Here is a 14605-nt window from a genome sequence, read left to right on the forward strand (position 1 = left end):
CTGAACCTCTAGGTCTCCCTGTCCGATAACACTATCCAGGGCCCTATCATTTACTGTGCAAGTCCTGCACTTGTTCATTGTACCAAAATGCAATACCTCACGTTTATCCAAATTAAACTCCACCTGCCGCTCCTCAGCCCATTGGCCCAATTAGAGTCATAGAGATGTACAGCATGGAAACAGACCCTTCGGTCCAACCCGTCTATGCCGACCAGATATCCCAACCCAATCTAGTCCCACCTGCCAGCACCCGGCCCATATCCCTCAAAACCCTTCCTATTCATATACCCATCCAAATGCTTCTTAAATGTTGCAATTGTACCAGCCTCCACCACAACCCCTGGCAGCTCATTTCATTTACATACCACCCTCTGCATGGAAAAGTTGCTCCTTGGGTCTCTTTTATATTTTTCCCCTCTCACTCTAAACCTATGCCCTCTAGTTCTGGACTACCTAACCCCAGGGAAAAGACTTTGCCTATTTATCCTATCCATGCCCCTCATAATTTTGTAAACCTCTATAAGGTCACCCCTCAGCCTCCGACGCTCCAGGGAAAACAGCCCCAGCCTGTTCAGCCTCTCCCTGTAGCTCAGATCCTCCAACCCTGGCAACATCCTTGTAAATCTTTTCTGAACCCTTTCAAGTTTCACAACATCTTTCCGATAGGAAGACGACCAGAATTGATCAAGGTTCCTTTGTAATCTTGGATTACCTTCTTCATTGTCCACTATTACACTAATTTTGGTGTTATCCACAAACTTACTAACCATGCCTCCTAAACTCTCATCCAAATTTTTTTTATATAAATGACAAAAACAGTGGACCCAGCATCAATCCCTGTAGAACACACTAATCATAGGCCTCCATTCTGAAAAACAACCCTCCACCACCTCACACTATCCTGTCAAACCAATTATGTATTTAATTGGCAAACTCTCCCTGAATCCCATTGATCTAATTTTACTAGAAAGTCTACCATGCAGAACTTTGTCAAATTCTTTACAAAAGTCTATGTAGACCAAGCCTACCACTCTATCCTCATCTACCTTTTTGGTTACATCCTCAAAAACTGAATAAAGTTTGAGAGACATGATTTTGAGAGACAAGCACAAGGCTATACTGACTATCCCTAATCAGTCCTTGCTACTCCAAATGCACGTAAATTCCATCTCTGAGAATCCCCTCTAACAACTTAACCATCACTAATGTCAGATTCACTGGTCACTAACTCCCAGGCTACCCCTTACAGGCTTGCATGAACTGTAATCCAGTACACCTACCCGTGGCTGTAGATGACACAAATGTCTCTGTGATAAGCACTGCAATTTCTTCCCTTTATTTAATTGGCCTTACAGATGTAATCCATCAGATCACAGGTCTGAATCAGACCACTGACCGAGGTTCAAGTTCCATTTGCTCTGGATCTGTACATGATCATCTCTGAACAGGCTGATTAGAAAAATCTCTGTTTCAGACTGTTCATTCTCCAACAACAACTAATAGCCCCAAATTCTACAGGGCAGAAAGAAATGTTCCTTCTAAGCTATGCAGCTGATCCAAGGTTCTGCACATCGCAATAGACTTCGGCACACCAATTATAGCATTGAACGCTGCTTCTGAAGTCATTAGTGGGCATGGACATTACAGACCTGTTTTGCCAAGAAGAAAATTAGAGGGAATGTTGACCATGCCACTTTGACTAACTGTGCTAAATATTTATACTTGTCAGCTTGTATCTTAAGGTGAGTGGTGGCACAGTGATATTATCACTGGACTAGTCATCCGGAGACCTAGACTTATTTGAATCCAACTAATAAATTGGAAACTGGAAGCTTAACCAATGATGAAGGCTGAATTCAATGTGGGCCAATTAGTAAATACGGGTGCACTGAGCCACCTCCCACTGACAGATACACCACCACTACCATGGTCCCACCTCTGGAAAAGTCCATAATGGTTTCAATTTTCTGGACACAATTCCAGTCACAGCTGACAATATGAGACTTTGGACACAGAATGATCCAGTCAGAGCAAAACTGAAATAGTTGGTGGTGATGGTGGAAACCAAAGAACCAAAATTGAAACCTTTTTGGACACAGGGAGACCATATCAGGTGAGAGAATGCAATATATTATTATGGTGAACAAAAGTGAGCAAAAATCCTCTACAAGGATTTCAGTGAGTCCCTCTCTCACTGCACACCCCAAGTCAGCTCCTCTGCCCAGAAGCTCTTCAGCCACGTTCTCAAACAGATCCATTACCAGACCATAGCAACACGACAGCTGGAGGAAGAGTGCCTCATATTCCGCCTAGGAACCCTCCAACCACAAGGGGTGAACTCAGATTTCTCCAGTTTCCTCATCTCCCCTCCCCCCACCTTGTCTCAGTCCCAACCCTCGAACTCAGCACCACCTTCCTAACCTCTCCACCCCCACCCCCACTCCAGCCTATCACCCTCACCTTAACCTCCTTCCACCTAAGGCATTTCCAACACCCCTACCCCAAGTCCCTCCTCCCTACCTTTTATCTTAGCCTGCTTGGCACACGCTCCTCATTCCGGAAGAAGGGTTCATGCCCAAAACGTCGACTCTCCTGCTCCTTGGATGCTGCCTGACCTGCTTTTCCAGCAACACATTTTCAGAGCAAAAGTGATTGTCCTGATCAAAGGCTGCTGCCAGATACTGGTTAAATTCCACCAAGGTCATCCTGGGGTTTCCAAGATGAAGATGCTGGTGAGAAGTTGTGGCTGGCAGCGTGAATAGGATGCAGATATAGCCACATTGGTGGGCAGCGCCAGAGTGCCAATAAGAACAAAAATTACTGCCAGCAGCTCCCCCCACATTCACGGGAATGGTCAGGTAAACCTTAGGCTCAAATGTTTAGAGTCATTGAGGACACCCACTCAAAGTGCCTGGTCGAGCACAGAATTCATTCAAACATGGGGACAATTATAGAAAAACTGCATCTTTTGAATACACAGACTCCTGAAAGATAATGGGCAATTTACTTACCAGTAGGGAATGTGAATATTTCCTAAATTCAAATGTCATTTGTTATATAAAGACAGCCCTGTCCCATTCATCATTCAATAGTCTGGCAGAAAAAGCAATGCAAAATTTGAAGGTAGGCTTAAATCAAACAGCCTACAGCTTCACGAGACACCAAACTGTCTGAGTTCCAGTATGATTCTAGGATCACTCCTTACACAACTACAGGGATAGCTTCAGCAGAGGTGTTATTGGGGAGAAGACTCCCGCACCAAATTAAATCTGTTCTTTTTGGACCTGTGGGGCGGGGACAGCATCAAGAATGCTGGACACAAGAATCCACTAAGCAAGAATGACAGTTTACTTCAGGGAATAAAGTTTAGTGTAAGAACTGTAGGAACAGTCCTGCATGGGTAAGAATAAGAGGCATGGTCAATGTGAGATCAGGTCTAGTGGTGTAGGTGGCTCTGAACAAGTACATGGATAATATGCAACCTGAAAATGCGCAAGGAGAGAAACATACCTAGTTCCTCAACAGCTTTTTCGACTGTTCTGGTATCTGTGGGTTCTCCCTCTCCATCACATGTTGAAGATACCCTCTGAATATGAGATGGACATAGCAGGGGTCACCACATCAACAGCTGCCACCTCAAGAGATGGAATTTCTTCCTACATGCTCCAGGCGCAAGAGGCAAGCTACTGTGTGTTACTTGCTGCCTTTATCAGAAACAAAGTTGGATGAACTTGATCTGATGCTAAAACGCCCCAGAAATAGCTACAAAAGGCCTATGACTTTGATTCAGAGGGGGAGGGATGTAGTGAATGTAACGAGGTCAGTCAGGTGGACCTCAGAATATGAGTTCCCTGGTTGGGGCTGTTAATCGGAGTCCAGTCAGGGAGCCCTGACTGACAGATCTAACAGGAGTGTTAGAGGTTCTGCTCATTCAGAGCTGCTCTGAGGGAGCTGGATCAGTGTCAAAGACTTTCATGTGTAAATAAAGGGTGACTTGGTAATGGGATACTGGCCTCCGTGAAGTTATTTCAGGAACCCAGGGTCACGGGGACTTCAAAGGAAAGTGGAGTTTAAGATTTTCAGATTGTCAACAATCTTACTAAACAGCAAAGCAGACTCAAATGGCCAAACGTTTGGCCTATTTCTGCCCTTACTTCTCATTAGCATTGTTAAATCTATCCACAACTTTGGGGGGTGGGGGGGGGGAGGGGCGGGGGGGGGGGGGGGGCGGGATTAGCATTGACCAGGGAAAAAAACTAGAACATCCATTTAAATATTTTGATTACAAGAGGTCAGAGCTGAGGAATTTTTTGGTGAGTAAGTCACCTCCTGACTCCTCAAATGTTATTCACCATCTAAAAGCTAGAAGTCAGGAGTATGATGAAATATTATCCAGTAGCCTGGATAAGTGCAGCTCCAAATTCATGCAAGAAATTCAACACCACTGACAACAAAGAAGCTCAGCACACCAAGTAAACTTTCAATGTTCAGTCCATCCACCACTGATGTACATTAGCAACAGTGTGTATTTTCCACTCGATGTACAGCAACTACTCATCAGGGCTCTTACCAGCACTCATCTTCCAACATTAAGACAGACAAGGGCCTGGATACATGCTGCCTCCACCACCAGTACTTTTATATGTTAGTACAAAGAATTGAAGCAAATTTTCAATGTTCATGACTGCCTTAAAAAAAGTGTCATGTCAAAATAAACTCTAAACTACAAGGTGTGTAACTGGTCACATGACATCAGTTTTCAACTATTTATTAGCTGCTTTCAGCTTACCTTTTCCACATCAGCCTTTGTTACATTCAGGTCATTATCCATCTTTTCAAAATGTTGTTGAGCTCGTTCTGCTTCCTTACAATCTCGCTCAAATCTTCTTTTACTCTATTAGAGAGCAGAACGTAGAATTAAATGGAGCAATCCCAGTTAAATACAGTCTTGCCAACTTTCAACGTACGCAAAGGGTTTTAAAGCTATCAACTTCAATTGAAAACACTTTTCAGTTTCGACTCAAACAGTGCATTTGCCAGCCTTGCAAAACATTGGGCTAAGTAAAGAATAGTCTATTTACTACAGTGTGACCAACTGGTTTCTCAATTTTCTTCCACTTCTTCATTGGTTAACTCTGAAATAATGACAAAAACCAGTCTCTTTTAAAATTATTGCTGGTTAGTTTTGTCATTCATACAATATTTAAATAAAACCATTTTCTCGAAACACATTCCAACAGAAAATGCCCAATGATACTTTTGAAAAAGAAAAACTGCATTGTTATGCACCAATCATGATAAATCACTTACAGCTCCATGGGAAGCTGATGAAATTATTTCTTTATTTAAAAAGTTGTAACATATTGCACTTAACTGCTTCATCTCCAAATGCTAGCTGTACTAAACAGTGCAAAATTAAATAACCAAGGATTCTTAGTTCCTGTGTAAAAATCATTATTGAAGGGATACATTCCTTTTCAAAAATGGGAAGTGACTTTTTAAATACAAAAACTGAAATCTGCATCAAAGTCACTTTCTCACAATTCTAGTAAGAATAAAAGCATTGTCGTCAAAATCCAGGCACCTTTACCTGTTGAGTATAGCCTGCTCTGACCAGAAGAATGAGAATCATCAGACATAATTATTAAAATAATAATGAAATGTTAAGTAACTTAAGTAATTTTTTACTACTACTTAAGTTTCAATCTCTTCAAGATTTTAAACCTAACTCTTAAGCCAGTAGCATACGATAAAACAAGGTAATATTTGCTAACAATCAGGAGCATTAACTGCCTGTAATCCAGGCTGCTATATGCACTACATGCAAACTGTGGATCAGACTTACATTCTCAAGTTGTTTCCAACAACTTTCTATATGTTGCTGTGCCCTTCTTCCTTCTTGGAAATGCTGAAAGAGAAACACCACTCATTATTATTTCTGTAAATAAATGTCCTGGTTCCAAACTAACCAATGGATAAATGTACCTTCTGAACTCCATCAATGATTCTAAGCCACACCGCCTTTCCGGAGAATACCAGATGATAAAATTAATTTTAAAAACTAGTTTTAAATAATGACAATATGTCTACAAGACATACATTCGCAAAAAAAATTTTATGAAGCTTTAGTAGCTATTTGCATTTTCTTTGAGGTTCCAAAAGTGTTAAAAGGGATTAAAACCTGTTTTTCATTATTAAACTTTTATTAATTTACTACTTTACAAATAAGAGACTGGAAATTATTGCAGAACATGAATCTGAATATATTCTAAAAGTAGTTGAGTTTTGATCTCAAATCTGAAAATGTGTTGCTGGAAAAGCGCAGCAGGTCAGGCAGCATCCAAGGTGCAGGAGATTCGACGTTTCGGGCATAAGCCCTTCTTCAGGAATGAAGAGTGTGTGCCAAGCAGGCTAAGATAAAAGGTAGGGAGGAGGGACTTGGGGGAGGGGCGATGGAGATGTGATAGGCAGAAGGAGGTCAAGGTGAGGGTGATAGGCCGGAGTGGGGTGGGGGCGGAGAGGTCAGGAAGAAGATTGCAGGTTAGGAAGGCGGTGCTGAGTTCGAGGGATTTGACTGAGACAAGGTGGGGGGAGGGGAAATGAGGAAACTGGAGAAATCCGAGTTCCTCCCTTGTGGTTGGAGGGTTCCTAGGCGGAAGATGAGGCGCTCTTCCTCCAACCATCGTGTTGTTATGATTTTTATCTCAAATGTCAGCAAAATACTTTACGTCAAGCAACAGAGAAAAAAATTTGAAGGTAAAATAGCTACAGTTTTACCACGCCATAGGATTGCTCTCTCACAAAAAAGGATTGGTGATGGTTTAACCAGAGGGTCACTATGCTTCAGGCAAGGGAGAGGTTGAGAATGACAGCCCTCACAGTAACCTCAGCCAGCATAGGAAATGAACCCACACTTTTGGAATCACTCTGCATCACAAACCAGCCATCCAAATGCAACAATTTGCAGTATATATTTGGGTAATGTTATAAACAGCAGAATTTTTGATTGCATAGAAGATATTTCAAGTGTCAGTTAACTTTTGGTCAAAGATATTGTTTATCAATAATAGTCGATTAGTTCCCAAATTTAAAATTTTCTTTCAGCATTTAAATTTATGCAGACACAAAGGCTTTCATTAAAGCCTAAGTCTCAAAAAATCCATCAAGCCTTAAGACATAATACAAGGCCATTTGAAACCAGTTTAACTCAGAGACACATACTTTATTCTAAAAGAGCGGAAAGACCCAGGATAGTTTCAAATATTTACCAGAAGAGGCTAACAAATGGAGAAATTGATGAGTTAAGTACAGCAGCAAAGGCTCTGGACAGGAGACCATGACATACAAAGTTAAAAATCACACAACACCAGGTTATAATCCAACAGGTTTATTTGGAAGCACTTGCTTTTGGAGTGCTGCTTCTTCATCAAGTGGTCATGGAGCACAAGATCATAAGACACAGAATTTATAGCAAAAGATCAGAGTGTTATCCGACTGAAAGTATATATTGCACAAGTCTGGATTGTAGTCAAGTCTTTTAAAATGGGTTGCAGGTTTCGGTTCATTAATATGTAAATCCAGAACTTCTTTGAATGCACATTCTCGAGATAACTTAAGGTTTTATTTTAAAAAAGGTGACAACTCAGCGCAGACTTTAATGATGCACATTTTTCGGTTTATTTTGAATGGGGTGTGTGGATTTGAAAGTACAGTCATAAATGTGCTTAAAGTAAAATTCAAAAACAGAAGTCAGGCTTGTAGAGGTTTTTAGTACATTGGATTGTATCAGGCAGAACACATTTGAGTGCCCCATTACATCAGAAATCTTACTTGGAAAACGTTAGTCCCATTGCAATAAGATTCAGTGGCTTTCAGAACAAAGTACACTAACAATAGAAATGCTTGCTCTTATTGATGGCGCCAAAAATTTGAAGAATTTCTTTAAAAAGATTCAATAGCACCATCGATTGCTGCACTGATAATGTGTCATTGTGGGCACAATGGGTTAATAAACACTCAACAAACTGCTTGAATAAAGGAAGATTGAAGATTAATATTGCATTTTAAAGCTGATAGAAACATAGACAATAGGAGAAGTAGGCAATTTGGCCTTTGAGCCTGCTCTGCCATTCAATTTTATCATGGCTGATCATCCAATTCAGTACTCCATTTCCATTTTTGCCCCTTACCCTTTGATCCATTTGACGCTAAGAACTATATCTAACTCCTTTTTTGACAGCACTTTGCCACAGAAAGCAGTTGAAGCTGAGAATTCCACGGCTCATCACTCTTTCATCTCTCTCTTCATCTCAATCCGAAATGGCCTACCTATATCCTCAGATTGTGATCCTGGTTTTGGACATCCTAGTCATCAGAACATCCTTCCTGAATTTGCCCTCGCGAGTCCCGTTAGCATTTTATAGGTTTTTATGAGATCCCCTTTCATTCTTCTAAACTCCAATTAATGTTGTCCAAACCGATGCAGTCGCTCTTCATATGTCAACCTGGTAAACCTTTTGTGCACTCCCTCAATAGTCAGAAACACCCTTCCTCAGATAAGGAAATCAAACTGCACACAATATTCCATGTGTGGTCTCACTGAGGACCTGTATAACTGCAGCAAGTTTGGTGCCTTCACTATCTATGCTTACTTTCAGTGACTGGAGTACAAGGACACCCAAGCATCCCCTTTCCCAATCTACTGTCAGTCAGGTAATAATGTGCTTTCTTGTTTTTGGTAGCCAAGTGAATAACTTGACATTTATCTGCATTATACTTCATCTACCAGGTATTTACACACTCAGTCAACTCGCCCAAATCATACCGATATCCTCTTCACAGTTCACACTCCCATCCAGCTTTGTTTCATCTGCAAATTGGATGATATGACATTCAGGTCCTTCAGCAAAATCATTAATGTGTATTGTGAATAGCTGGTATCCAAACATTTATGTCCACTGTATCCACCAGTGATTACCTGCCACTTGGAAAATGATTCCTTTATTCTGATTCTTTGTTTCCTGCCTGCCAACCAGTTCGATCCTTAATTTACTCTGTTTTCCATCTTTAATCAGTCCTTTTGTCTTCCTCTCCTGGAATCTAACCTACAACCAATCCTCAGGTTTGATCCTTTTTTGGCTGACTTGTATGCTCCTTCTTAGCATCTAATAATATCCTAATTTCCCATGGTCAGGCCAGTTTTATTTTTATGCCAGACAGGAATGAACAATTGTTGAGTTCCTCCATGCATTCTTTCAATATTTTCCATCACCTGATCACCATCATCTCTTTAAGTAGCATTTTTTAAATTTAACATCACCAGCTCACTCTTCGTATCATTGTAGTTTCCTTTATTTAGATTCAGGCCCCTCATCTCAGGATCAACTACATCACTCTCCATTTTGAGGATGAATTCTTTCATATTATGGTCACTCTTTCCCAAGAGGTCTTGCACAGCCAGATTGCCAATTACTCCTTTCTCATTAAACAATAGCACTCTAGGACAGCCTGTTCTCTAGTTAGTTCCTCAATGCATTGGTCCAGAAAACCATATTATCGTACACATTTCACGAATGCCCCCTATAAGGCATTGTTACTTGTAGCACAGAAGGAATGTCTCTACCTCTGGGCCAGATTCAAGTTGCATCTGCTCCTGACATGTGGACAATCTGTATATAAATATCTGTAGGATTTGATTAAAAATATCTACAAATATATATAAGTAAGTAGTAAGCTGTGATACTGGAGCAATAGGAAACAGGTAACCTGGTGTTGTTGGAGTGATGAGTAGGAGTAAAACTCTAACTCGACAATTGTGCCTGGATTCTCTCACCAATATTAAACATCTGATATTCAACAACTGATACATGTAATTTGTTCTCCGCGAATTCATATTGTTCACTGAGTCACCATGCTGCCCATGGATAATAGTGAATATTAAAAAATACAATAAGTAGTCAAGCCAGTAAATACAACTATCATTATAGCAAGGCTCACTGATAGAAGGATACTTTGTGGTAAAGCTACTGGGCCTTATCTCCTGACTCTAATACCAAGCTGTGAAACATTGCAGCAATATGAACATCATTATAATGTGCAAATAACTTGATTCATGGACCATCATTGCTCTTTTACACTCTATCTGGAAGGTCTTAGAGGGTGGGAGATGGAGAGGCAAAATGAAATAGTGGGCCTAGTTTATTGTCAACAGTTAGGTAAGGTGAGGAGGATGCATAAAGGAACAGAGTTGGAGAAATTGACAGTATTGATACGGCTGTATAACTGTGTTTATCTGTGCAAACTCTCAGAGAAGACAACTGGAGCTTGGAGATAGCTTTGAGACAAGCAGAGGGATTATTTGTAAAGAGCTGTAGGCAAATTAACTCAATAATTTTCTAATACAAATACCCTAGAACTTTCAAATTCAAACAAATGCTAATTTTAATATCAGGTCACTGTGAACTTTGAAACATCCTATCACTTCTTACAATTCCCTTAATTTGTTTTGTAGAACAGCAGTGCTGAGGATATGTAACTCTAAAAGGTAATTCTTAATTGCATGAAAAATGAAACTGCATTTTTGTAGCTATAATTTGAATAATTTCACATCAGAAAAAAACTAATGAATTTGATCATTTTTAAATCCTGCTGATAGTAATGTGCATGCGCTTGTATGTCTGTATGTTCAGGTACTTGCCTCAGACACAATGAATTTATCGCCAGCTTGTTAGAATTCTGCCCAGATCATTACATAGTTACAACACTTGAGCAGCATGGTGGCTCAGTGGTCAGCACTGCTGCCTCACAGCACCAGGGACCCGGGTTCAATTCCCACCACAGGCGACTGCCTGTTGAGTTTGCACATTCCTGTCGTGTCAGCGTTGGATTTCCTCCGGGTGCTCCGGTTTCCTCCCACAATCCAAAGATGTGCAGGGCAGGTGAACTGGCCATGCTAAATTGCACATAGTGTTAGGTGCATTAGTTAGGGGTAAATATAGGGTAGTGGATGGGTCTAGGTGAGTTACTCTTCAGAGGGTTGGTATGGACTTGTTGGGCAAAATGGCCTATTTCCATAGTGTAGAGAATCTAATCTCAACCCCTCTCTTGTAGCCCTGCGAAGCATGCCTCTTCAGACAATAAAGCTGGTCCCTTTTAAAATCAACAATTGTTTCTGTCACACTTTCAGGAATGCATTCTATGGAGTAACTGCTCACTGCATAAATAGGTTATTCCTTCTGTTTTTACTGACTGTTATTTGTCCTCCAACAAGCATGTCTGATTCTTTTGCCATTAACCTTTAAATAGTATCTGGTTCTTAATCTTCCCAATGTAAACAACTTCTGCTTTGTCCAGACCCTCACAATGGTGAATGCATCCACCAAATCTCCTCATTTCCTCCAAGGAGGGCAACCCAAGTCTTTTCAGTTGATGTAAATGAAATTGTCCATCACTGGAACCATACTGCAGTCTATCCTGCTCTCTTTCTAACAGCTTCAGATCATTCCTGAAGTTTGGTCCCTAATAAGGGACAGAATATTCCAGTTTAGGCAAAACTAGAGGTTTAACTTTCTTGACTTTTTAGCTCTATTTCCCTATTTATAAGGCTAGAATCCTTTGTGCTTTGCTCGCTGCTCTCTCAATCTGTTCTGTCAGCTTCAATCAATCAATTATGAGTACATGCTCCCAGGTTTCTGTTTCTGCACCCCTGTAAGAATAATACCTATTATTTGATATTGCCTAACTCCTTCTGCTTACCGAAATTAATTCCTTCTTACTTCTCTCCATTAAATTCCATCTGTCAATTATCCACCCGCTCCAACATCCGGTCAAAATCCTGGAGTTTAATACCATTCTGAACACAATTTGAAATATTCTCAAGAAATAGAATATTATTTGTTTCTCAAGCTAGTCTCAACTGGATTTAGTCTTGACTGAATTTGACTGCCTGGACATGAAATTATAACTGAAACACAAAACTAATGCACAATATGAAATATCCATGCGCATAGCACATAAGAGTGCAGCATGGGAAATGGAAAGAGACTAAGTGGTGCAGGAAATCTTACACATTCCAGCTTAAAGTTTGCACATATTCCTTTGCTACAGCAGAGGCATCTTCACTTTGCATGTTCTAGAATACAAACAGAGACCATTATGACATTGTTTGTTCTTGCAACAAAATCTAACCCTATCCTCACTTTTAGCAATTTAAACTGAAGTTACTAATTTATTATTTATATCACAAATATTGAGTGCCCTCTTAGTCTCTATCCCCATGCCAGACAAGGGGCTCTAAAACCAATTAAAATTTCTGAGATTTCCACTTTGACTTCAAATGTCAAATTGAATGCTAGTTAAAGCTTTATGGAGGTTTTAAGTCATACAGTTCTAACAGTCATCATGTCTGTTGGAGGACTAATTTTTTTTTCCCTGTATAGTTTAGTGTCAGTTGTGTCAGTTTGAAATGATAGAGATGATGTGTAAAGGTCTACAAATAGAGCTTTGTTAGGAGCTCTAACCTTTGCATTAACAGCAGTAATAAACACAAATGGCCAATATACAGAAGTTACCAATTTCCGTTCTTGCTTGAGTTCCTGGATGTAGCGTGACAGCTCAGCAAATATTAGCCCACTCATGTTCTCAGCAATCACCTCATGCTGGCCTGCATAGTCGTTCATTTCATTCAAAATGGCTAGAAATGCTTGACATGATGTGTATCTGCAAAATAATGTATTCAGTGATATGCTACTTGCATTTTCTTAAAGATTCAGTTCTAAACTTCTTAAATCAAAAGTCAGATGGTTAAGATAGATCACATCTAGAAGCAAACAACTTCCAAAATTTATCTTGAACTTCCAAAATTGGATGTGTTGATTTTATAAATTTTCTAAAATGCAAACAGAGACTAACATTAATAAATTCTTTTGACAATACTTTAACAATTGATACATAAAAGCAACACTCCAAAACAGAAATCGGCTTACAATGTACAGTGCTGGTGAATTTGTATATAATCCAAATAGCACATGCATAAATTAATTTCAAACAAAAATAAACATAATACATCTATTTAGAATATTCCTGGATTATTAGTTTTTAATTTGTGATGTAAAGAAATGGGCAACCTTTGTTCATTTTCTTGGTTAATAGTAAAGATCCATCAGCAGGTTTGCATGAGAAAATATATAGAAACCAAGCTATGGTGAAAGAAATAAGCAGTGTCATTTTATCTCCACCACTTTCATGCATTTTCCCCTAACCTCTAACCATTTATCATCAACTTAACATTTCACAGGTTATTATTCTCATACTACTAACACCCCTTCTGTATAACAAGATGCTAAGCAAAGCATTAGAATAATCAGGTTTGAATGATCTTACTATTTATTGTCCATCTCCGCCACTCATCAGAAGGGGTCAGCATTATATTTGCCAAATTCTGTAATTTAAAATTGTGCGCTATTTCAGAAGACAAAACTAGGTCACAGTAATTTTGGAAAAAACTTAAGTATCTGTTTCTGCTAATTTGAAAACACAACTGATTTGCATGATCATTTATAAACGAAGAAAGTTAAAGTACTGAAGAATAACTCAACACTATCTTTCTGAGGATCACTGAATCCGAAATGTTAACTCTGATTTCTCTCCACAACAGCTGGAAGATCTTCTGAACCTTTCCAACAATTTCTATTTTTGTATCCAAAACGGTGTCTGGTATTTTTGCTGCAGTTAACAATTCATGGCTTGTGCTATTATTAATTAAAAGAACAATCACCTCTGTTCTTCCTCTTCTCTGGAGTTCTTTTTTGGCTGATACTTCTTCGAAAGATTCCTGAAATGTAATTCATATAAGATACATTAATTCAAAGAATTTTTTAAAAATTAAACTTTGTAAGACATGAATGACTGCTCAGTTAGTAAATAAATTTGTTCCAAGCTCTTTCCACCAAGAACTTAAGACTGAAAATATTGACTTCTGTTTACCCAATATTTTATTAGAGGAAGTTTCTGCTCCTTTAACCCTTTATCCCTTCCTCCATCCATCTTTTGCACTCCCACCTACCTTCTTCCCCGTCCCACCCCCTCCCATTATCTCTCCAGCCCAGAGGCTTCCAGCCTCATTCTTAACGAAAGGCTTTTGCCCAAAACGTTGAACTTCCTGCTCCTCGGATGCTGCCTGATCTGCTGTGCATTTCCAGCACCACTCTAATCTTGACTCTGATCTCCAGTCCTCACTTTCACCTGGTAAAAACAGCCCTGTCAACTCTGCAATTTTCTTTACTAACGGCTGGTGTACTACCAAAATTGGGAAAGCTGATTCACAGACTGATTAGCAACAGCCTGACATTGTTGGCACAGTGGTTAGCACTGCTGCCTCACAGCGCCAGGGACCAGGGTCCGATTCCAAAGTCAGGCAACTGTCTGTAGTTTGCACATTCTCCGTGTGTCCTCTGCATGCTCCGGTTTTCTCCCACAGTCCAAAGAGGTGCAGGTTAGGTGAATTGGCCATGCAAAATTGCCCAGAGTGTTCAGAGATCTGTGCATTCGTTGAGTAAATCTAGGATAAAAGGGTAGGGAAGGGATTTTGGTGGGGTACTTTTTGAAG

The 14605-nt window shown here is 39.9% G+C and overlaps 1 protein-coding gene across 6 annotated transcripts in view; it reads right to left on the bottom strand.

Annotated features, from left to right (window-relative positions):
* The window catches only part of LOC132825709 (formin-binding protein 1), a 222760-nt gene that overhangs the window by 111769 nt on the left and 96386 nt on the right, over window positions 1–14605 (bottom strand). For all 6 annotated transcript variants that reach the window (XM_060841110.1, XM_060841113.1, XM_060841114.1 and 3 more), the window contains 4 exons: window positions 13775–13831; window positions 12570–12717; window positions 5846–5908; window positions 4790–4894 (listed from right to left, as the gene is read on the bottom strand). In XM_060841110.1, the coding sequence (XP_060697093.1) occupies window positions 4790–4894; window positions 5846–5908; window positions 12570–12717; window positions 13775–13831 (373 nt within the window). The remainder of the gene's footprint in view (window positions 1–4789; window positions 4895–5845; window positions 5909–12569; window positions 12718–13774; window positions 13832–14605) is intronic.

This window comes from Hemiscyllium ocellatum, chromosome 21 (genome assembly GCF_020745735.1).
Source record: "Hemiscyllium ocellatum isolate sHemOce1 chromosome 21, sHemOce1.pat.X.cur, whole genome shotgun sequence".
Classification (NCBI taxonomy): Eukaryota; Metazoa; Chordata; class Chondrichthyes; order Orectolobiformes; family Hemiscylliidae; genus Hemiscyllium; species Hemiscyllium ocellatum.